Source organism: Malurus melanocephalus, unplaced genomic scaffold, assembly GCF_030028575.1.
Source record: "Malurus melanocephalus ecotype Western Australia unplaced genomic scaffold, MMel_1.1 scaffold_89, whole genome shotgun sequence".
NCBI classification, from domain to species: Eukaryota; Metazoa; Chordata; class Aves; order Passeriformes; family Maluridae; genus Malurus; species Malurus melanocephalus.
In genome coordinates this window covers 860575-884500 of record NW_026623321.1, presented here as the reverse complement: position 1 = coordinate 884500, position 23926 = coordinate 860575, and the positions used below count along the sequence as shown (strand labels likewise).

At 52.0% G+C, this 23926-nt stretch overlaps 2 protein-coding genes across 7 annotated transcripts in view; one reads left to right on the top strand and one right to left on the bottom strand.

Annotated features, from left to right (window-relative positions):
• Positions 1-3121: 3121 nt before the first annotated feature.
• Positions 3122-9328, bottom strand: PLEKHB1 (pleckstrin homology domain containing B1). 2 transcript variants are annotated; one of them, XM_057368156.1, is made up of 7 exons: positions 9285-9328; positions 7923-7982; positions 7318-7470; positions 6407-6509; positions 5516-5555; positions 4648-4753; positions 3122-4392 (listed from the first exon to the last, which is right to left on the bottom strand). In XM_057368156.1, the coding sequence occupies exons 2-7, from the start codon at positions 7957-7959 to the stop codon at positions 4256-4258; spliced, it is 576 nt and encodes a 191-aa protein (XP_057224139.1). In that variant the 5' UTR covers positions 7960-7982; positions 9285-9328; the 3' UTR covers positions 3122-4255. The 2 variants fall into 2 exon arrangements, with proteins under 2 accessions (XP_057224139.1, XP_057224140.1); XM_057368157.1 differs by lacking the exon at positions 9285-9328 and adding an exon at positions 8098-8812.
• A 2538-nt stretch (positions 9329-11866) lies between these two features.
• Positions 11867-23926, top strand: part of FAM168A (family with sequence similarity 168 member A) — a 124713-nt gene continuing 112653 nt past the window's right edge. For 3 of the 5 annotated variants that reach the window (XR_008965464.1, XM_057368149.1, XM_057368150.1), the window contains exon 1: positions 11953-12016. The gene's annotated coding sequence lies outside the window, so the exon portion shown is untranslated. Of the gene's footprint in view, positions 12017-23926 lie in introns of all 5 variants that reach the window. The other 2 variants (XM_057368151.1, XM_057368152.1) reach the window with 2 other exon arrangements.

Sequence of the window (23926 nt, the reverse complement as noted above, 5' to 3'; positions counted from 1 at the left end):
GCAGCCAGGTCAGCGGGGCTGGGGTGGTGAGTAACAGACGCTCTTTGATGAGTTCTCCTTTGCTTTCCTGAAGGAGGGAATCGTGGAATCACAGCATGGTGGGGTTGGAAGGGACCTGCAATACCATCCACTGGGTGTTAAACAGGTTGTTCCAAGCCCCATCCAACATGACCAATAGAGAAGGGCAATTACCTGGATTTGGTGTTGGAACCATCAGCCCAACCTTGGTCTCTTGGTCAAGCTCTTCACTGTTAAAAGGACAGTGAATAAACTGGAATATAGCRGTGGAGATATGCTGGGATTAGGGGTATGGAAATGTCCTGTGGGGACACATCACTGGAGAAGGCTTCTGTCACTTGGGGGAGCTTCTGTTCCTTGTACCTGGCACCTCTAGCTCCTGCCGTGGGTGAGAGGCTTTGGCAGCACCACGTTCACCTCCCTGGGGAGCATCGAGGCGTGACAGCCTCGATTCCTCCTGRCTGCTGCCGTGGGTAGCCTCGGGACTCTCATAGTCACTCATTGTGCTGTCTCAACTACCCTCTGGGGATTAAACTGCAGAGACAGAGCTGCTGTGAAGCTGGGAATGGGCTGGGGGCACCCACCAGCTCCGGAAGGTGCTCCTGGCCGCTCACTCGTGACTGCAGTGGGTCGAGCTCCCTCCCAGCCCAGTTTCAAAATCCAASAGGGGATATCTGGCTCGGGTTGGAGGGTGCTGACAGCTTCTTTGCTTGCTGGTAGGATCAGCCCTGTTTTTTTCCAGGCTGGAGGAGCCACAGCATCCTCCTGGCAGCATCTGCAGAGCTGCTGCAGCAGCCGAGCCGTTTTCACGCTGCAGTTTCGYTTCCAGCGCCTGAATCCTCAGCAAAACAAAGTGCAAGGGCTCTCCCTACCTGCTGCAGCAGCACCTTTTTCCATGCTGGGCATGTCCCAGATCCAGAGGAAGATGAATGGGGTGGGCAGCCTGCGGCACAGGCTGCCAGCGCTCCCTCACTCCGGCTGCAGACAGCCGGACCTCAGAGCAGCCTTTCCSTCCCATCTGCACTGCTCTCCTGCTGCCTGAGCCGGACTTTCCAGGCTTGCTGGGCTTGRGTTTTCACCAATGGAATTGTTTTTTCATCAGCTTAATTGATTTTCCATCAGCTGGCAAAAATACCAATTTTATTTGCTCCCCTCTTTAACAGTTTTTTTCCTTCCCTGCCCTGGTCCGAGCGCGTGGTAGAACAATGTGGCATTTTATACAATMTTTAGGATCCCCCTGAAGGAGCAATGCTGGAAACGTTGGGCGTGTTGGGAATAAAATGCCCGTGGAATTGCAGCTCTGCCCTTCCCGGGAGGATCAGGGGTCGGGAAGGGCTGGAGGCAGCTGGGGGATGATGCTCCTGCTGCCCCAGGGCTCTGCCCTGCTGGGTGGGGAGGGAGGAGTGCTGTTTCCCAATCGAATTTTCCAGGCTTGCCACTTGTTTCCAATGGTTTGGATATGAATTAGAGCCATTTTGAGTGCTCGCTGTGGGCCACCCGGAGAGCACGTCTGGGACGAGGATGTTACTAAMAGCTTGATTAAAGTTATTGCTAATTAAAGCACTGGAGTGTCTCCTGCAGCCAGTGGGTCCATCCGTGGCGCTGTGTGTCTCAGATACAGGGTACGGAAGGGAAAAAATGGGATTTATCCACGCTCACAGCGCTKCTGGTTTGGTACTGACCTTTCCTGCATTTATCCCAGCTCAGGAAGAGGGGCCAGTTGGAAATTGGAGGTTTTATCCTGACATTTCCCGAGCTGCTTGGTTTCCAGAGAAGTGGGCTGGGATCACAGTGAGGGTCACGGGGCCCCAGCTGATTCCTGTGCCATGGGACATTGTGGGATTCATTTCTTCAGGCGGTTTGTGGGCATGACGGGCATTAATGGCCTGTGCCTGCTCCTTACTGCGGATCCCGTTTTCCCGAGGGGTTTGGAGTTGTTCTGAGCTTTGCTCCGTGCTCGGAGCTTCAGCAGCTCTCCCTGCTGGGACAGAGGAGCGCTGCGGGTCGGGACTGGAGTGGATCAGCCCTGATCTCTGTCCCTCTGGTCCTGCCCAGCACCGTGAGCTCCTGGGAAGCCCTCATGAGCGGAGCAGACCAAGCCAGGTACTTTTGTGGGCTGTGGTTCTATTGTTTGTGCTTCCAAAATTATTTCTATCATATTTAATCACTCCTTCGTTCAGCTCCCTAGCACAGGGCCTGGCTGCCGCCAGCTGCTCCCACCGGCAGCGCCAAGACCCCGGGGATTGCAGCAGGAGATCCTGGTCCACCACTGTCCTTGCCTGGATTGCTCCATGTCCCTGGATCTCTGGGAGACCAGCACAGCGGGAGAGAAGCAGGAATGGCTTTGGGATGTTCAGGTACCACAGGGATGAGGAGAGTGGGAATCTGAACTGGAAAAAGGAGCTTTGGCGGGTTAGCAGCTGGATGTGGCATGGGAAGAAGGGACAGTTTCTAGGTTGTGTTGCTCTCAGTGACAAGTTTCCAGATGTTTCCATCTCCAGGTTCCCAAGTTTCTCACCTGGGATTATGCACCTTGTTTGGTGACTCGTGGAATGGATATTGGGCAGGAAGAGTTTAAAGCAGATACCAGAGAAAAATTTTTCCCTGTGGGGGTGCTGAGGCTCTGGCACAGGTTGCCAAGAGAAGCTTCCCAATATCCCATCCATCCCATTCCCTTTGTCCTGTCCCTCCATCCCTTGTCCCCAGTCCCTCTCCAGCTCTCCTGGAGCCCCTTTAGGCCCTGCCAAGGGCTCTGAGCTCTCCCTGGATCCTTCCCTTCTCCAGGTGAGCACCCCCAGCTCTCCCAGCCTGGCTCCAGAGGGCTCCATCCCTTGRAGCAGCTCCTTGTTCTCCTCTGGGCTCTYTCCAGCMGCTCCAGCTCCTTCTGCTGTCGGCCCCAGGGCTGGGGCAGCTCTGCAGGTGGGGGCTCACCTGAGCACAGGGGCACAGGGGCAGGATCCCCCCTCCCCTGCTGCCCATGCTGGGGGAGCTGGTGACATCCCTGGGCAGCTCTCCAGGGGGACACAATCTTTCCCACCCCCGGAGGTGGCCAGGGCTGAGCATTCCATCCTCATCCTCACTCACCCGCAGCCAGGGCTGGTTTTTCGCTGCCTTTATTAGACTTCAAAGAGATAGTTTTGTACTTTTTGTTCTCTTTCCGGGAGCGGGTGCACAGCAGGAAGGAGGCAGGGAATGCAGGAGAGGATGAGGATCGTGTGTTGGGATATCCCAATCCCCCGATGGGCACAGGGATGAACTGCCCTGGGGCTCTAAAGGGAGAGCAGGCTGGGGTGCTGGTGTCACTGGTGGTTTTCTATCCAGTTGTGGGGTCTGTGATTCCTACATTTCATGTCAGTTGTGTTTCCAGGATACAATCCTGGCTCCAGGGGTGACACTCGGCAGCTGCTCCATCCTCCTCCTTCCATCGCCATCCCTCTGGTGCTGCCCAACCAAAACCCTGAGCTGCTGCTTGTCCCCTGGCCTGACCATGTGTCCCCCCTCAATCCCAAATCCCTGCTGTGAAGATCCCGGCCTGGCTGCCAAAAGGATCCCTGGTGTCCATGGAGAGCTGCCTGTCTCCCCATCCTAAAAATCAGGGTGAAACGGAGGAGTGTCCTTCCCACTTGCCTGGAGAGGTTGGGATATTCCCTGGGCTCTTCTCAGCCCAATTCCCAGGAGTTTCACTGCACTTCCTGAGGCTTTTGCACCATTTCTCCAACTTGGCTAGGCCCAGAGGACTGGTGTGTGGAAAGGGGTGGAAATCCTGCAAAGGTTTTCCTCCTCCTTATTTTTACACCCACCTCTCGAGCATCCCCGTGGTTGCCCCCCCATGTCAGCTCCTGCTCCGGTGCTGGAGCCTCTCCCAAAAAAAGCCCTTAAAAAGCCTCTGCATTGTGGGGTTCACCCAGCCAAAAAAGATCCAGCCACTTCCCCCCAAATGAGGACCCCTTGCTCCCAAACCCAGTATTTCTGCAGCCAGCTCCCTGTGGAGATTCGGGGTGGGGAAGCTCTGCCAACAGCCCTGGCAGCTCCAGGGCCCTCTGCCGATGGGAATCAGATGCTGTGGGGTTCTGGAGTGGGTTTGGGGGGCTCTGAAGCACACGGGGGTTATTTAATGCAGAAGCCGGGGCCGGGAGGAAGGTGTGTGCGGGGTCCCTGTCCCCAGGGCGTTTGGGTGAGGCTGAGGGGGGCTCAGTGCAGGTTCCAAGCCGGGAGCGGGTTGGGAGCGAGGCGGGGGCTAAAACCAGCACGGCATCCACATGAAGGAGCCCAGGGCGGCRCCGGTGGCCGCCCCCGCCAGCAGCCCCAGGGCCATCTGGTCCCCGGAGACGCGGTAGGGATCCTCGCGCACGATGACGTGGGTCACGCCGGGAGCTGCGGGGGAAAACGGGAAAACGAGAAAATGGGAAAATGAGAAAACGGGAAAATGGGAAAACGGGAAAATAAGAAAACGGGAAAATGGGAAAATGGGAAAAGGAGAAAACAGGAAAATGGGAAAACAGGAAAATGGAAAAATGGGAAAATGGGAAAACAGGAAAATGAGAAAATGGGAAAACAGGAAAATGGGAAAAGGGGCAGGGAGCCAGTGGAGCGGCCTCGCGGCACACCCTGCGGCTGTGGGCCACCCACCTCCATACTGGTGGCCGTAGTGGCCGGAGCTGATGTAGGCGGCCTGGTGCGAGTCCAGGGGCACTGTCTGGTAATAGTCGTCGTCGTAGGGGTCGTACACGTGCACCTGCAGCAGCACAGGGGGGATTTGTGGGGCCGGGGCCGGGATGTGGCTTCCCTGGGTGGGATGGGGCCCTGGGGCCCTCGGGTGGGGAATTCAAAGGGTCCCAAAGGCTGGGGCACCCTGTGCTCAGGTCACCCTGACTCTGCCCCTCCCTTGTCGCCTTAACTCTGCTCCCATTCCCCTTAACAGTGTCCCTGTCACTTTAACCATGTCCTTGTGATCTTGACTCTGCTCCCATTCCCTGAAACATCTCCTGTCACCTTAACTGTGTCCCTGTTCCCCTTAACTGTGTCCCTATCACCTTAACATTGTCCCTGTCACCTTAACCGTGTCTCTGTCATCTTAACSGTGTTCCTGTCACCTCAGTTCTGTTCCTATTGCCTCTAACTGTCCCTGTCACCCTAATTATGTCCCACCACATCAACTCTGCCCCCATCCCTGTTAACCATGTTCCTGTCACATTAATGGTGTCCYTGTCTCCTCACCTGTGTCCCCATAACGCTGTGTCCCTGTCACCTTAACTCTACTCCCGTCACCCCCCACCAGTGCGCAGRGTCCCCGTGGCTGTGGCACCTGCCATCAGTGGTGGCATCCAACCCTTCCCCACCTTCCTCTCTGTGCCCTGAGGCTGCACAGTGGRTGTTGGGGAGCCCCCCCAGCTCAGTGTCAGCCCTGGGAGAGATCAGGGCTTGGGTAACGTCCCCCTGCCCAAACCCCAAATCTAATGCCAGGACGCTGTCCCCGCTCCGGGGGATGAAGGCTCACCGGGGTGGATTTAGACTCCAGCACGGCCATCTTCCAAGCCCTGCAAACAAAACAGAGGCATTAATTTTTGGCAGGTGCTGGAGGGATGGGAATTGCCCCCCTCTTCCCCATGGGGACCTGGATGAGGCCATGGGGCCGGCACTCATCTTTAATTCTCTATTAATGAGCCAACATTAATTGGGATTGGGAATGTGCTGGGAGGTACCTGACACCAGAGGGATRGGCACAGGGCAGTCCCTGGGAATGGCCCCAGCTAAAACAAGGGCAAGCAGCAAAATAACATCTGAATTTGGGAGGAAAAGTGGGTAATGGATGAATTTCCCCTCAGCTGAGGTTATGCTCAGTTGATGAAGCTCTGCTTGGCCACAGCTGAAGRTCTCCCTCCATCTGAGTTCAACTGAACATTTGCCACTTCTAATTTTTGAAAGTTTTATTTTATAAAAAAATCAATTTTTACGAAAATAAAATTAGTTTTAAAAATTAATTTTGTATTTTAAAAATAAATAGAAGGGGAACAGCACTAAAGTGAGCAGTTTGCCTCAAGCCAGCAAGGGCTTCACATTAATATTTTATTATTTCCAMATATTAATGAAAACCCTTCTCCAGTGATCCTCAGTTCAGGCCAAGAGGGGATTTCTCACCCATGAGGAAAACCCACCCCTCAGGAGACTGAGTGTTTAAAAAAAGCTGCTTTTGGCCCTGGATTATTCAGCGGGAACCCCAAATCTCCTCCTGCACCTTTTATCCTGAGAGTGCAGGTAAAAAGGTGTTTGAGAAAACGGGCTGGGGATGGGTTTAGCCAAGGGAGGGATGYGGTGGCAGCGGGACGGGGCTCTCCTGCAGCCCAGGCTCTTTCCAGGCTGGGATTACCGGGATGGAGAGGTGGCTTACACGGCGTCGTCCTCGCTCTCGGCACACAGTGTGGTCTTGGAGCCGTCCCGCAGCACCACAGTCAGCAGGCACTCCCGGCTCCTCCCCTCGGGCGGCTGCACGTCTGCAGGGAAAGGGAAGGGAAGGGCTGGGATCCATCCTCGCCCGAGGAGAAGCCCCAGAGAGCCTCCCCRGGCTCCACATTCCCCCTGGCACAAGGGCTGGTGGGTTTAGGCTTGGCTCCGTCTCCACGTGCAGGATGCACTCAGGATCTCTCAGGGTAAAAGCCAACCCAAGGAATGAGCTGACRGGCACAAACCTCCACCCCCACGGCACAAGGAACAGGGAAGGGCAGCAAGCTCCAAAAATCTGCTCGGGGCCACGAGGCCGAGCTGCCTTTGCTTTGAACTTGCCAGAGTGCCCCAAATTTTGTAGGAACAGGAGATGCTCATTGCTGGGGTGGGATCGTGAGCTTGAGCAAGAGCAAAACCTTAAATCCATGCTGCTCCTGTGTCTGCCCCCATCCCCAAGCTTGGCAGGACCCTCCGGTGAGCACAAAGCTCTGGGATTGTGCTCCCACCGCTGCTCCCAGCCCAAGAAAGGCGCTTTGTGCGGCGGCCGTGGGCTGCGGGGCCCAGCCAAGCTGCCGCTTTGTTCCCCTTGTTTGTGCGAGACGTGAGCGATGAGTCAGGGCCGTGGGATCCTGTTTGCTACAAGCACAAACCAGGAGAAGAGTTCCTCCTCCTTCCCTTCTTTCCTTCCCCCGGGAAAAGCGGCATGAGAGACGATCCAGCGTCTCCTGGCTGGGAGCGAGAAGSGGGGAACGGGGCAGCCTGGATTATTTTGGGGCTCTGCTGGGTGTACATAGGGTGCATCATTTCCAAGGGGTGCAGCCCCATGTGGGATGGGGTTGGGAACGGGGCTGGGCTCACCTTTGCACTCACGGCCGATCCGCACGTCCCGGCAGCTGTACTTGATGTGGATCCGGCCGTCCATGTCCCGCTGCGTCTCGTCGTGGTAATAAACCAAGCTGCCATCCAGGTAGAGGACAAACCAGTTCCTCTTCCAGCGGCGCAGGATGGAGCCTGGTGGGACGGGGGGCGGGTGAAGGACCCCGGTGGGACTCAGCCAGCGCGTTTACGAGACCCGATGTCAACCCCCACATCCCTCTGGTTCCCGTGAGCCGCAGCATCCCGCAGGACACCTGCGCCTGGCGTGAGCATCCGGGGCAGCGGGACCAGGTGGCCCTCAACTGACAAAGGCTGCCAAAAACGCCATCAGGGCATTTGGAGCCGCCCTGCCGAGTGCACGGGAGCAGCTCCAGCCCCGGACACGGAGCCATGTGTCTGCTCTCATGGCAGGCAGCCCCTCGCTCCTTACGTAAATCCGCGAGCGGCTGAGCCGCAATCCCCCTGCTGCCGTGGATTAACCGCCCAGGTTGGGGCTCCTTGGCTCCCCACACCCCACCTCTTCCCAGCAAACCCCAACGGGTTTTCTGGGGGGCTTCCAGCCTGGAAAGTTCGAGAGTGGAACTTACTCTGCCGCCAAAGCCAACCGCTCTTCACCAGTGCCATGGCTGCCGTGGGCTTAACCGGATCTGTCGGGATGGGAAGAATAACGGGGTTAAAATAGCAGCTCTTGCCTCGCCTCCGGCTCTGCCCATGGCCCTCGCCTCCCCACAGCCTCCGGGGCCGAGCAGGATGGGGATTCACCCTCGTTGCTCCTGGTATTTTTGGGGGATGAGCTCAGYGCCCAGGTTAATCGGGGTGAGACAGACGCGGGATTTCATCATCTGGGAACCATCGCGAAGGAGCCGCTCCGGCCACCTTTCTTTCTGCCTTTAATCTCGTTGGGATTTAGGGATTATCGTCCCGTGGAGGTAAATGGAGAAATCCGGGCCACCAATGAAAGCAGGCAGTGCCTCCCCACAGCCCCGGTAACTTTCCATGGTAAACGACACCTACACTTGTTTATTTTCCCTGCCTGGATGGAAATCAGTCCTTAATAGGGCCATGAAGTCATCGCTCCCCAGGTCCCCAAGCAAAGCCAACACCCCAGGGACAGGCAGGAGCAGTTCCCTGGCCGCAGCCCCATATCCATGCATCAGCTGGGAATCCCAGCACTCCAGTGATGRGAACTCGATACCCTGGGATGGCCTCCAGGATCTCCCACCGCCTGTGGGGGCACAGCAAGGCACAAACACCCCCAGCACCTCTGTGCCTGTGTTACGGAGTGCCTGAATCCCCGAGGACCCATGTCCCGGTGGAGTTTGCAGCCCTTGTACTGCCCACATCCCCAGGGATCACAGCCCATGGATACCCCATCCCCTGGCACCCTCACCCTGCACTGCCCACATCCCAGGGATCACAGCCCATGGATACCCCATCCCCTGGCACCCTCACCCTCCTGCCCACATCCCAGGGATCACAGCCCATGGATACCCCATCCCCTGGCACCCTCACCCTGCACTGCCCACATCCCAGGGATCACAGCCCATGGATACCCCATCCCCTGGCACCCTCACCCTCCTGCCCACATCCCAGGGATCACAGCCCATGGATACCCCATCCCCTGGCACCCTCACCCTGCACTGCCCACATCCCAGGGATCACCCATGGATACCCCATCCCCTGGCACCCTCACCCTCCTGCCCTCGCACCCCAGGTACCCCCTCCCTCCACACTCTCATCCCTGTTCCACCCCCATCCCACTCTATTTGCAATCCCTCCGTACCCACATCTGGTGCGCTCATCCCACATTCCCTGGCATCCCTTTCCCTCCGTACCCACATTTCGTGGCACCGTCTGCGCGTCCCTCCCGAGCCCATCCCCTGAGTAGCGGCCCCCGGTCCCGTCCCCGGTGCCCCGAGCCCCCCGCAGCCGCCCCGCGCATCGCTCACCGGGCGGAGGCGGCGGTGCCCGCTGCGGGATGCGCTGCGCTCCGCTCCCGCCGCCCGGCTCTACCCGCCCGCGCGGCTCGCCGGGAGCTGTAGTCCGGCAGCGGCATCCCCGAGCGCCGGCCGCCGCCGACAATCCCGCTTTCCAGCGCTTTAGCCCCAAAAAGCCGCCGCTCGGCGCCTGCGCGGCCGGGATGCTGCCGGGCTGCTGCCAGCGGGGATGCCCGGGCTGGTCCAGCACCGCCGATTCTCGCTTTCCCCTCGAATCCCCCCTTTTCTCCGTTCACGGAGCACATCCAGCAGTGTGCGTGTCCTTGGGAGGGGGCTCGGCTCAAAGGGGAGCCCCCAATTTGGGGGTTTGGGGGGCTGCTACCCCGCATGGAGCTGGGGGCGATGCCTGGAGATGCAGGATTTTCCTGCGGTGCTGGGAATGGGGCTGAGGAGGTGTTTCATGCCGGGCAGCATAAATCGGGAATGACTCAAATTTTAAGCACTAAAATGCTCGTCTGAAATGAATTTCCAAGCGGAGTGAACAATCCCATGGATCAAAATCAAGGCCTGACCTGGCTTCTGCTGGAATTAGAACTGACCCAGGCTCTGGGATATGAGGTTGGATTATTTGGAGAAGTCCAGGAATAAAACAGGTGATAGTTGAGGCTGGGCTGTTAATAAAGTTGTTTATTAAGCACATGGCAACCCTTAATGTATTAAAAAATTCTATTCTAGCAGGTTTTTCAATGCAAAGCCCTTTCCCCTCCTCTCCCTCCAGTGCTCGCTTTACTCTAGCAAGCAGCATTAGGAATTAAATTAATCCAACAGCCCACTGGATGATCCCAGAGGAGTTAAACTGGAATCGCCCCCTCAGCCAGGCCACACTCACAGCCTTGTGCATCCCTCGTGCTGGTTACGGGGCCACAAAACATCCTGCTAGTGCTGACCATTTCCAAAAGCAGGGACATTATTTGGAAATCCAGCTGGCCCAGAGATTTTGAACTGCAATGGGTGCAGAAAAAAGTTCCCCAGGAAGGGATTTGGGCTGAAATTTGGATTTATCCTGGGTTACCCACTGGTATTGTGCTGCCCCTCCAGACAGACACATGTCACAGTTTGGCATCAGTTGTTCTCAAAGAATTATTCTATTTTCCGTTGTGATTTTCCTCTTGGGAAGTGGGTGTGGTGTGGGGTTTGCGGGACTTGGTCTATTCACTTTTTGTAAACTGGRGTGAGTTTTTTTTTAATGTTAAGTAGGACAAATTTGGGGCATGCTGGATGGAAGTGGTGATCCAAAGAGCCAGGAAATTATTTCCAGCCAGCAAAAGGAGAGGATGCAATGTGGGAATACATTCTGCCTCTTGCCCAGAAGAGGCAGATCCTGGATTTTTCCCCAATTTCCATAGAATTGGGTGCTGCTCAATAAAATATATGAACTTGCTTGCCTCCAGTTTGTTTTTCCTCCAGCTCTGTGTGCAGCGGCTCGTGCCTGGGGGGAATCTCCCCCATCCCAGCCACAGCCTTGGGTTTTGGGTAGGAAACAGAGGAATTCTGAAACTCTCCCCAAGTTCCAGAAAATCTGTGTTTCCCACGGGGGATCTCCCTGGATTTCGTGGTGCTGTGGGGACAGAAGCTCTGTGGGTTCGGAGCTGAWCCTGGGGACAGCTGCAGGTGACACCTGAAGCGTTTGAAGGTTCACACCTGGTGAAAGAGCCCCCAAATCCCTCTGGAGATTTTCCCATATCTGAGCGTGTCCCACTGGTGCCGCTGGAATCCTGAGGGAGAAATGTTTCCTCGGACGTGTTCTTCATCCCGTTCATCCCATCACGTCCCAGGGTGGCGAACAGACCCTTGTCACCCCTCTTCCAGCTCCCCGATGCCCAAGGGAGGTGTTCCGCGTCCGTGGCTCAGCAAATGCAATGTACAGCGCGAAACTACGTTAAAAAAAAAACAAAGAAAAAAAGCGCAGCAAAATACTTCGAACAGCAACGAGTGTTGTGAAGGATCGAGGCGGGGGTGACGTGCCCGGCTCGTGTCAGTCCCCGCGTGGAGACGCACAGGAATTCCCCATCTCTTCCCGAATGACTCCTCTGCTGCCCGGAGCAGGGTGCGGGACGGGTTTGGGTGCGGGAGGACGGGACAGAGCCCCATGGAGGCAGCGCGGGGGGTGCGGGCAAGGCCGGGCCCCGCCGCTCYCCGCTCCCCTCCCGCTGCCGGCTCTGCGCTCGCCAGGTGAGCCGGGAAGGCTCTCCCAGAGGCGGGATCAGCTCCCGGGTCCCCGTGGAGCCCCACCTGRCACATCCCGGTGGCACTCCCGCAGCGGCCTTCTCCCTCCCATCAGCCTTCGCGGACTACAACTCCCGTCATGCCCCCCTGAACTACAGCTCCCGCTGTGTCCCGCGGCTCTGCCGCTGCCGTACTACAGCTCCCAGCACAACTCGCGCCTGCCCGGGCCCTGTCGCCGTATGTCCTTCCCCGCCCGCGGCGCGAACTACACTGCCCATGACCCTCCGCGCGGGGCGGCCAGCGGCGGACGGCGGCGGCGGCGCGCGGGACATGCCGGGAGCTGTAGTCCCCGCAGCGGCGGCGGCTGTAACGGTCCCGCTGGTGGTACTGCCCCCCCCTACCCCCCCCCATTCCCGGCTGGCGGCTGCGGGAGCAGCGGGAAGAGGAGGAGGAGGAGGAGGTGGAGAGGGAGAGCTGCTCTACCGGCACAGGGGCCGCCGCCGCCCGAGCAGCCGCAGGTAAAGGGAGGGGAAGGGGGGACACCCCCGGGTGACAGCGGCGGGAAAGGGATGGCGGCGAGTGGGGACCGCGGTGATGGAGGGGGGTGACCGGGGGCTCCCCCCGAGCCCCGGAGCGCACAGGGAGGGGGCGGTGGGGCGAGCATCACCGCCACCCCCGCGGGGACAGCGCCGTGCGGGGCGGGGGCGCCGGGCCGGGGCACGGGGAGAGCGGAGCCGCGGGGCGGGGGGGACCGGCCCCGGGATTGTCGCTCCCCGTTAGAGCCCTGTCCCCCGGGGCTGCTGCCCCCCGCGCGGAGCCTGCTGCCCCCGGGGCTCTGTCCCCGCCGCCCCTCGGAGCTGTGTCCCCCCGGGGCTCTATCCCCCCGTACCCCCGTGCCTGTTGTGTGTCCCCCCTTCTCCCAGTGTGTCCCTCCGGGGCTGTCGTCCCCTGGAGCCTGTTGTGTGTCCCCGCAGCCTGTTGCCCCCAAAAGCCGCTGTCCCCACTCCCATGGGCTGTGTCCCCCCACCCCAGAGCCTCCTCCAGGGGCTGCTCCCCCGTCCCAGGCTCATCCCCATCCACGGGAAGGGGATGCCCGGGCTGGGGGTGCCCCCAGGAATGTGCGAACACCCCCAAACCCCTCCCGGCACGTGGGGACGGCAGGAGCGACGCCGGGGATGTCGCCGAGCCCGCGGTGACTCCGTGCCATGGCCAGGGCCGGGCTGCGGCCGTCGCCGCTGTCCTGCAGCCCCCCGAAATGGGGGGGACCATTTCAGACCTTCCGAAATGGGGATCAAATGGTTAAAGGGTTTGGGGAGCGGGGGGATGCCGGCAGCATCCACAGGAATGGAAGCGGGGCCATCCAGTTGGGAAATGCGGGGCGGTGTTGGATTCGCTGCCTGTGTAATATACATGCTTCGTTCGTTTCTATGAAAATGTACATTTCTTCCCCATTTTTTTTTTTTTTTTAAATCTCTTTTTGGTAATGATTGCTCGCACGCTCTGTTGTTGGCATTGTGGCGTTCAGGGTAGCGAAGTCCATCGCTATATTGTGGGTGAATAAAGCCAAAAAGGAGCTTGGTTTCAGTCCTTTATAGAAAGCAGAGGAGCCTGCAAGTATGGAAATGAAATAAATATTCATTAGCAAAATGAGGTTTTGTACCGGCTTGGGTTTTGGGGGCATTTTTTCCCCCTGCTGCACATCGTGATGAGCTTTCGGGTTATGGTTTGTATTTCCACAGGCTGGATTTTATTTATTCGGTGCTCATTATTGTCAAGTGTAGAAAAATGAGCAGGTTGAGGGTATTTTTTTCCCCTCTCCTGGACAAAGACATGTTGTACTAAGCAGAAAGAAACCCCAGAAAGATTCTATTTCTGTTTTAATCAAAGTATGATTTAAGATGCAATGCTGTGTTTATTTTTGCTGTTAAATAGCGATGGAGGAAGTCAGAGCTTTTTTTTTTTTTTGTGTGTGTGTGTTTTTTTAAAGGAATGTGAATGATGGAAACATCTTTAGGGAAACATTTTGCTGGACTTGATTGCATCAACTGCATTATTTCATAAAATGTGAGCTGTGAAGTGGTTGTTGATTAGAACTCAAATTGAGGAGCGATGTTGAGCAATGTAAAGAAAAAGGAAATTAGTATGAAGAGGCCAAATGCTTATTTTCTTTTTTTTTTTTTTTTCCAGTTCTTTCTTGCTCTGAATTTTAACTGTTTCATGGATTCCCTTGACCTTTATGGTTGAGTCTATTAAAAAAAAAACCCAACCAACAGCTATGGTCTGTATAGTTATTCTTGTTGTATATATAATTATTAAAAGCAGTCAGCCTTGTGTGTTTTGCATTACATTTTTATTGAATCTGATTAACTTTTGTTCTGGAAGTTGCAAATATCAACTTACCCAGTTTTGCATCCCAACTTTTTATTTACCAAAGCAAACGCTGACATTTTTAGAAGGAATCTTTCTCTCCCAAATCAAATGCTTTGTTTTAGGGAACGTGGGATAAGTGTTACAGATATTATTGTCCAGTTCTGGAGGGTYTGAGGGATATTCTTCAGCTGATTAAAATTCCTGACTGTCAGCAAAGACACACTTTTTTTTGACAGGTAGTGTGTATCTACAGTCCTCTGGAACAAAGGGATTGGAAGCCGTGAAGGTGTTTGGAATCTGTTGTGAAAATATTCCTTCTAGTGAGAAACCTAAATTGCATAAAAATGGATGTGGAATAACTGGGATTCAGTCATTTAGGGAGAGCATTTATGGAGATGCTTTCTTGTCTCAGTGGACGCTCATCTGTCAGAGTCTGTGTGAGCCTGCATTGCAGTGGGTGAACTGTCCAGGCACTTCAAAACCCCACTCTGCAGTTTAGGGTTCACAGTCCCCTGGATCCATAACCCATGGCAGGGATAACAGGGAAAGGCAGGGAACAGAGGTGATGCTGCTCCTGGTGCTCCTGGAAACATTTCTTTGGAGCAGCAGCTCTGTGAAAGGCCCTCGGTACCTGCACTGAAAGCATAATTAAAATGATAATTAAATTGGGGCTCAATTGAATTAGGCGATGTGCCTGGAAGAGCTCAGCTCGCCGCGGAGGTGTGAGCTGCAGCCAGGGGAGGTGTGTGCTCGCCCCAGGGTGCTGCTGCTTTCGGGAAGTTCTCCAAGGCKTGGGATCGCCCCGACTCCCTTCCAGGGAAGTGGGACGTTCACCGCTGGGTTGTCACTGCGGGGTCACCTGTGGTGAGGGCCGTGGCAAGGACACAATTCCATCTGGCTCCAGATCCAGGTGTGCTGTTGAGGTGTTTCAGACCTCTCTGCTCAGTCAGAACCCTCTGTGATCCCAGGCAGCAGCTCGGAGCACACTCCCAGCTCTCTGGGAAGCGCCTGTCAAGGCTGTCAGAAGGCAAACACAACTTTTCTATCTGCCCTTGCTCGCTCTGTGCTGCCTTCGGCTGGATTGTGATCTTCATTTGTCTCACAGCCGTGCCTTTGGGGCCGATGGTATCAGCGGAGGCCCCCGGTTTCCCTTTCCGCAGCGCGAGTGCTCCGTGTACTTTGTGTTTCCTCTGCGATTCCCGAAGCCTCTCCGTGTGCCGGCCGTTCCTCTCCCTGTGTCTGTCCCCAGCCAGCTCCCTCGTGCCCTGATCCTCCTCGGCTGGCCCCAGGTTTGCTGCCTAAAATCCATCAGTTCTCATGTCCAGTGCATGGGAATATTCGATCCCGAATGACTGAGTGAGGACAGGCTCCTGTCGTACTCTGCAGTGTTTTCTGTTGATTTCAAAGGCCARTCCTTGGTCCCTTTGGATGCTGTTGGATTCTCGTGCTGTGCATCCCTTCAGTGAACAGATGATGATTTTTGTTTCACTGATAACAAATAAAATCCATTGGTCCATTTTTTTTTTACCTGTTGATGATCTTTTGAGCCTCAGAATTAAAAAATACTGACTCTTAATCTGTCACTGTTTAAAACTGGGAATAGATTTTCAGGAATTATTTCCATGTGACTGCACTACCAGTTGGACAGACCCAGAGCTGTTAAATTGTGTCACCTTCTTGTTCCTTCCACTCAGCTGAATCACTTGGCTCCTATTTTTGTGTGGAAAACATGGATATCCCTAAATACGAGGGAAGAATGTCAGTGGCAGGGCTGTGTTTATTTATRCAAATTCAGAATCCCAGRAGGGTTTGRGCTGAGAGGRACCTTAAAGCTCATCCAGTGCCACCCCCTGCCATGGCAGGGACACCTTCCMCTGTCMCAGGGTGCCCCAAACCCCAATGTCCARCCTGGSCTTGGGCACTKCCAGGGATCCAGGGGCAGCCACAKCTTCTCTGGGCACCCTGTGCCAGGAYCTCCCCACCCTCTCAGGGAAGGATTTTTTCCCAGTGAAATTTGTGTAAACATGATTTTTGAAGAAAGCGAGGATAATGTGATTGCACTTCCTACCTGCCCACCTGGGCAGAGCAGGACAATGAAACCACCGTAAAAACATGTCTGTGATACATATTCTGTGTTATACTCTGATTTATCAATTCTTTCTTAGGTGGAGAGTCTTGAGGTGGGAATTGATGTTAATTTATTTGTTAGCTTGAATGAGAAGCAAGAGCTGGGAATTTCCAGGATTTTCTTTTGCTGAGAGGCAGGTGTGCCATGGGTGTCCAAAGCAGGAATCCCAGACCTGGAATGAAGATCCCAAGAAGGAAAGATCTAGCTTTTAAGGTGTTTTCAGCATTTGCAGATCTGAAATTTATGGAAGCTCTTTATTTTTACAAACCATGTAGGGAACGAGGATGACAGAGACGCACGGATTTTTTAGAGTGTGAGTGGGGCTGGGATCATTTTTCCGAAGCTCCTCTGGGTTTTGTTTACTATGGATGTGCTGAAAACCCTGAGCACTGCACAGGAATTTCAAGTGACTGTGTGCTTTCTGGGAGGAAAAAATGTGGGCCTGCTGACGCTCCCCAGCAAACCATTTAGGAGATTATCGTCATAGGATTTATAAAAGCTGAAAAAAACCCGCATTCCCCTCCTCTGGTTTGTATTTGCTTGTGCTTTACCCTGTGTCTCCTTCCCCTCCTTGGCTGAAACAGTCATGTGGAAAACTGGAGAGTGGAAAAATGAAAAGTCAGAGCAGAAAACCGGGGTTTATCGTGGCCTTGCTACGATAACTTTCTCAATAGGAAGATTAAAGCTGAAGTGTATTTGTAGGCTGATCGTTTTTGCCTTCCTTGTCTCAGCAAGGGTTAGAGATTTGGGAGGATTATTGGAGACAAGCTTAGAGTATTTTATGAGAGGAAAAGTACTAAACTGGCAAAAAAAAAAAAAAGAATAGATGCCATCATGCCTGCTAGGCATGTCTAATTCTTTGATAAAATGGATAAAGATTGCAGACTGCAGCAAAAGTTAAAATAGACCATAACATCTCGGGGTCCGCAGGGTTTTTCCTTCTAATTTGCTGTAGAACCTAATAAAAAAGATTTGCCTCTTTCATGGCATCAGGCCCTTTATCTGCCACAAATTAAAGCCCAGTGCTTGGGCTTCTGCTTTTCCTGTTAGATAGCAGCTCCCTAAATTGGGTAACGTGTGGGTTTTATCATTCTGAGGTTGGAAATACATCCTGAAGATGGGTGAGAAGTTTTGAGCATTGTCTTTCTTTTCTCCATTTTCCATTCAGTTCTTTATATTTGGTTTTACAACAGTAMGAGCTCGCTTTTTAATGGACAGGGGGATTTCTGTGTTGTTTTAAACAAGCTCCAAAGAGTCCCCACTGTCCCATGGGCTGCCCAGGGCAGGGGTGGAGTCCCAATCCATGGAGGGATTTAAAAGCCACTGAGGGTGACACTTGGGGACCGGGGTTAGTGGTGGCCTTGGCAGCACTGGGGGACTCCATGATCTTTTTGAGGTATTTTCCACTGTTACCAATTCCATTGTTCTACCTTCTGCCAGTTTGATGGACAAAGTAAGGTCATTCATCCCAATTCCTGATGACATTTTACCCAGGGTAATTATGTCTATATGGACAGACAGGCTCTCAGGACTTTTCCCTCCTGAAAAGTATTCTTCATGAAGCTTGTGAGCATTTAAATTGCAATTACTTTGGAATAGGTCCCTGTGTAAACATTTGATTCTGTAGCAGTTTATTCTACAAATCATTTTCTTCACTTTTCTATGTATGTTCTCACTTAATGAGACTTTTAATGGCTTTACAAAATGATGGCATTCCACATATTTTCCAGTTTGCTCTTGACTTGAAGCATGTTCACAACAGCAGTTTTCAAGCCATCAAATGCAGTGCCATAAATTGGAGAGCCGGGTTCTTTTTCTTTACTGAAGCATCCTAATCCCAGCTGTTGAACTTTCTTGGATAGCTGAGTCTTTTAATATGGATTTGGGAGCTCAAGAAAATATTTCTTTGTGTAAGAATTTTTTTTTACTGTCTTTCTGTTTGAGCCCTTGCAAAAGCAAACACGGTGGAACAGCTCAGGAGCATATTGTCCACGTGGTTTTGCTTTCCAGGGAAGCTGTGCTGCTGCTGGAGGAGATGCCAGGGGCAGGGTGGATCCCAGGAAGCGTGGGGCATCTCCACCAAGCATGGCATGAAGAGAAGGAAGAGTTTTTACARTATGGGTGCTAAAACACAGGCACAGCTGCTGGCCCAGGGAGGTGCTGGCTGCCTCTATCCTGGAAGGCTCTAAGGTGTAATTTGAAACAGTTTCCAATTGCTGCTTCCAAAAGCCTTTTCTTGTCTAAATGAAGAGCTCCTTTGATACCCAGTAACTTTAAGGGAACTCTTAATCCCCCAACCTTTGACTGTGGTCCAGTTAAACTCATGGCATTGCCTGGGAAGTGTTGGGCACGTTTCTGATTGAGGGGCTGTGGTTTCACATTTTGCTCCCCAGATTCCAGGTGTGCAGTGARCCTTGGGGATGGATCTGGGCTCTGGGTGCAGCCCAGCAGAGCCCCACTGCAGCTCCCTTCGCCAGTGATTTTCCACGCGTGGCTGCYTTTAGTCATCTGTCCGTCGGCCAGCTCGAAATCTGCTCAGCTGCTTKGTTGACACATTTAGTGGTAATTTTTTAATTGGGATGTCATCCTCAAAAGATTGCCTGTTACATTTCAGCACTTACCTTTATCCTCTTGGATCTCTTGGAGGATGAAGTCAGCTTTGTTTGACAAGGCCTATTTTCCATAACRTTGACTCGACTGTCATTAATTTTACTCCCGTTCTTTTCAAGTCTGGATCGAGTCTGATTCAGTTTTCCCTTATTTTGTCCAGAGCCCATGTCTGGCAAACCAATTGGTGTTTACTTGGTGCTTTGCCCTCTCCTGCTGTAGCCATGTTGGAGATGTTTGTCTTCCAAATTTTCTCCTTCATTCCTAAAGATAAAGCAAGTGAGCCCTCAGGGTCTCTGAAATAGTTCARGGCTCTTGGAGAACATTCTGGTTCAACATCCTGAGCTTCTGAGGCACCTTTCCATACTGGAATGCTGAGCTGGGAGGGCCCTGGGGGCATTTTCCAATCCATTCACTTCCTCCAGGCAAGCTAAAGTGTCCCTAGAGCATCCTGAATGAATACATTGCTGATTTTTCCTTAGAATCTTCCAGTCTTGGGRGTGCCAGCCTCCTTAGGAAGCTGGCAGTGAGTGCTTAACCAATTTGGTTAAAAGCTTTTCCAATATCTTAGATMTTTTAGGAAGCAATTCTTGGCTGTGAACATGGGCAGGCCCTGGCACAGGGYGCCCAGAGAAGCTGTGGCTGCCCCTGGATCCCTGGAATTGTTCCAGGCTGGGTTGGACGGGGCTTGGAGCAGCCTGGGACAGTGGAAGTGTCCCTGCCCATGGCRTGGGCTGGAATGGGGTGGTTTTTAAGGTCCCTTCCAACCCAAGCCTTCCTGGGATTTTGGGATTTCTGAGAAATGAAGATCCTTTGCTTTGCTGTGCAGAATACCCCATCCCCTTGTTTCTGCTGTTACTCATGGGTTACATCCATGTTACATCCTCCTCCAGTTTGMTTTCTTCTAGGCTGGCAAGGTCCTTTCATGTGTTCTTTTGGATCCTTTTGGATCATTTTCTCTCCGAATATCTTGATTATTTCCTCAGCTTTCCTCTGTACTCTGGTGTGTTTACTTCTGTCTCTGCTCAGACTTGGTACTGTGTGGCCTTGTCAGCATTGCATAAAATGAAATAATGCTCATTTCCACATGGCAGTCCTCAAACAATCTGAAATGCCTTTTTTTCCTTTTTTGTTTTTGGCAATTCCATTGTATTGTTGACCCTTTACTYGTGATCCAGTATCCCCTTGGGGTTGTTTTCCCCTGTCCATCAGCCCAGCTGGGGATTCTCCAGCTGCACAAGGTACACTGCTCTTGCACTCTCTTTATTGGGTTTCACCAGGCTGTTGTGGTTTGACACTGTTTGGTCTTGACTCATCCGTGTTGTTTCATTTTTGCTTTGTCCTGTAATTGTTTCTATAGAAATTGTTAAATAATGTTTCTGCTGTCTTCCCATTGATTGTGAAGGGAATTCAATCTCTGATTTGCTTCAGAAGCTTTTTCGGACTTCACTTTGGAGCTGTTTTCTTTTTGATCCCAAAAGCACTTTGAAACTTGCTGAGTGGATCATCTATATGCAAATTCCTTAATTTTTCCTCTGCCACRTTGTATTTGTGGAAAATCAAGTGATGCCAATTTTCATTTCAGTTGGACTCAGTATTGTAAAGGTCTTTTCCAACCCGAATGATTCTGTGAGTCTGTGATTATGTTGATGTTTCGTTGAGATGATAACTAAAAACTACAAACGTCATACAAGTTAAAATCAATGATTGAAATCAGGGCATTTTGCAGTCTTGATTGAATTACTAAACTTAGATATATTTAAATATGAGTCTGTCCTTTTTCTGCACTGCCAAGACTTCCAGTCCAGTGATTTTTGCAGCTTTTTTGCAGAATTTTTTTTTCCATTGATTGTAAGGAGGCCCAAACTGGTTACTTGGTGTTACAAATTGTCACCTATGGTTTTGGGAAATTAATCTCCTTTAATCACAGTTTTTATATCCCTCCTGTCTCCTCTGTTACCCCACATGTTTTTTTTCCTCATGGGCTCACATACCCTTCTCGGTGCTTCCCAGAGCCTTCTCCTGGCTTCACCCATTAAAACACACCAAGTTTCTGCCAAGTTGCTCTGGAAATTCAGTTTTCCTACAGTGTTGATAAGAGAGGTGAGCCTTCCCACTTTTTTTTTAGGGATACATTGTAGCCATCCCTTCCTTTCATGTCTGAACACTGTGGCACTAATGATTTTCAAGTCCTGTCACATGCTCATTTTTTTCTTACTTCTGGCCAGGGTTTCATTTGTTCCTGCTTGTTATCTAGACTCCCTGCATCCATATATAGCAACAGAAAATTCATTTTTTTTGTGAACGCTCTTGTCTGACTTTGTACCTGATTTCCCTTTCTGAGTGTCCTTCTCCTGTGTTCAGCTCGTGCCTGTCCTGGATGCATCAGCAGTTTCATCTGGGAAGGTGTCTTATTAGTTGGAAAGGTGCTGGCTCTGCAATTCGTGATTTCTCCCTTCCCTCCAGTATTGTTCCATCACTCACATCCAAATATTCTCTCATCAGTCGTGCAGCCTTGTTCTGTTCCATGATTTTTTGGAGCCTTCTCTTGTATCTGGTAGCTATCTTTTAGCTCAGGGGTCAACGACCTGTGGATGTAGAAGAAGACTGTGGATGCAGCATGGAGCAAACAGTGTTGGTATTTTGAGGTGCTGGTTTGCAGGAGGCAGCAGCTTGCAATTCCTGCCTCTCCCTGAGCTCCACGCTCGGCACAAGCCGCTGTCCTGCTTGGAARCAAAATTCCTGCTGGTTTGAGAGGCAGCTCCTACCAACTCCTCCTCGGCTTCTCTTGGCACCCTGAAACCAGTGGGAAGGAAAAGCCTGGCATGGCACCGTGTGAAGATTGCCAAACCTTGACTTGGACTTTCCCTTGGAGTTCTTTTCCAGGATCCCTGAGATCTTTTCTCGCCCGCCTGGTTCCAGCTGACACCGTCACTGCTCCCAGCGGGCACAGTTCCTTCTTGTGACCRGAGCCATCAGCCAATATTGCCAATATTCTCTGTGGGAAGAGGRAACCCATGGCAGCCAGGTATTTCTTGGAGGCAATCATGCTGATCCACAGAGCATGTTTGCAGATTTTCTGAASACAGACTGAAGAAAGCAGCAGGAAACCATTTTTCTCTGTATTCCAAGGATGTTTTTTTCCTGCCAGCGCAGCGTTTAGTGTGACTTTCACCACGGGTGTTTCYCTGGATGCCCTTGACCCTCTCCTGCTTTCCTGATGCTCTTCACTGAGTTTCTGGCACTGGACTGTGCGTGCTCCCTCCTCTTCCCTACAGTTTGGGTACTTTCCCCTTCTCCCAGCACAAATCCTGATGTTCCATGTTTGTGCTTAGCCCTTGGGAAGCTTCTTTGCCTCTGTTTGTGGCCAGTGCTGCTGGCTTTAACCRAATTCCACCTAGCAGAATTGTCTTCAGTAGAGACATTTTTGGGGTGAATTTTCAGCCTTGTGCTTAACTTCTTCCTTCAGGGGAGATCTCCCTGCCAAAGAACCCAAATCCCCAACCTTTTATGCTGTGACTGGTAATTTGGTGGTGATGAGCAATGTTTTTTTTATCCAGTCATGTCAAATCGGCACCTGCTCCTTTCCTGCCCAAAATGTCCCTCCAGTCCCCAAACTGCATAAGCTGTGCCTCAGTTTCCCRTTTGGAATAGRGCAAACAGGGTTGGTGATGCCTGTACTTGCTGAGAYAGATAAATGAAACATTGGCAGATGCTATGGTGACAACTTTCCTCCTTTTCTGCCCCATGGAGGAATGGAAAGATTGTGGACTGTGTGTTTGGGCTCCTTTATTKTGCCCTTTATTTGAAGTTTTATACAGATTTCAGAACCAAATGATTCCTGCCRCATGGAAACGTCTCTCGTGGGACTTCAGGGCCGTGGGGACTGTTCTGGTGTCACCCTCACTCAGATGTGCAGTTCAGGCTGCTGCCTTTGATCTGTGGAAGTCTTGATTTGAATCTTCTCTCTGAGTGAGACCTCTCTCAGGACTGTGCTGGCAGTCAGGATTAGCTGGGCTTTACTTTGCTGACAAKCTTGTTTTTAAATCTGAAAGGACCTCAGCTTAGTTTTCTCCTGGGGCAGGGAGGCTATTGATTCTGGAATATGTTTTTCTTGGTGTTATCGGGATATTCAGATTATCAGGATAAGCCTGGGGCTTATGGATCATGGAGTTTTCTTCCTGGAGGAAGTTGTGTCTTCAGTTTAGGTTAAGTTTTACCTGACCTTCCTATGATTTTTACCTTTTTATGATATTTTTTTTTCATATTTTTTCATATTTCTTTCTTTCTGTGGGTGTTTTTATTTACCCAAATATAGTGGGAAGAACATTGGGGAAAACAATCCCTTTTTTTTGGCTTTTGGTTTCCGCACGCCCTCTGGAAATGCCAGCAGGGTTCCAGGAACATGGGCTGGCCTGAGGGAGGAGAAAACAGGGCAGTGTTTCTTTTCCTGCCTCAAGGTAGACACCAGGAGCTGATCCTGTCRCACTTTTAGGGATGTTGCCATTTAGTAAAGAGGGAGCAGAGACAAACCTGGATATTAAATTTACTTAAGATGCATTATCTTGAAGACGCTTGGTTGGATATCAGCACTGCCTGCAAACCTTTTTATATCGCAATAATTTAATGGGAGTATCCATTTTAAAGTTACTGGGGAGTATCCAGAGTCTATTCCTGGTAGGGAGAGCGGAAATCTGTTTTAATTGGAGCAGTTTTCTGGGAGTCGTGTTTCCTGCCAGAGTGGGAACAGTGGGAAGGATCAGCAGCATGAGAGGTTATAAAACCCTCAGGCATTTCACATTCATTTCAAGTAGCTGGATACGGTAAGAAACCACAAAAATTGGGCAAACAGAGACTCTGCACAGAGGATTCAGAGAGTCCATATTAAACCTTCCCCAAAAGTACCTGAATCCGTGGGGACGCAGCTCCTGAGTTCCCTTCTGTATTTGTTTTACTGAGTGGCTCATAGAGAGCRGATAAAAACCCACTGCTGCCGCAAATAGCACTCGAGATTTTRGTACTGATTGTAATTAACCCTGATGGTTTCTGCCTGATTTGCTTCATTTCTGTATTTGTAGGCAAAATACAGAAGTGCAGGAACAAACCCAATTAACACTGGGAAGTGAAGCCAGAGTGTTATCAGATAACCCAGGCAAGTCAGAGAGCTGGAAGCCTTTAAAAATAGTTTTTTCCAAGATAACTGTGTYGCTCTAATTTCAGAAGAGAAAACCTTATTTTTAAAGGCAGTTTTGTTTCCCAAAATGCCCAGAAAATCGAGCTGATCCATTAAAATTGCTGTTCCTTCAGTGTTTCATCTTCTTTT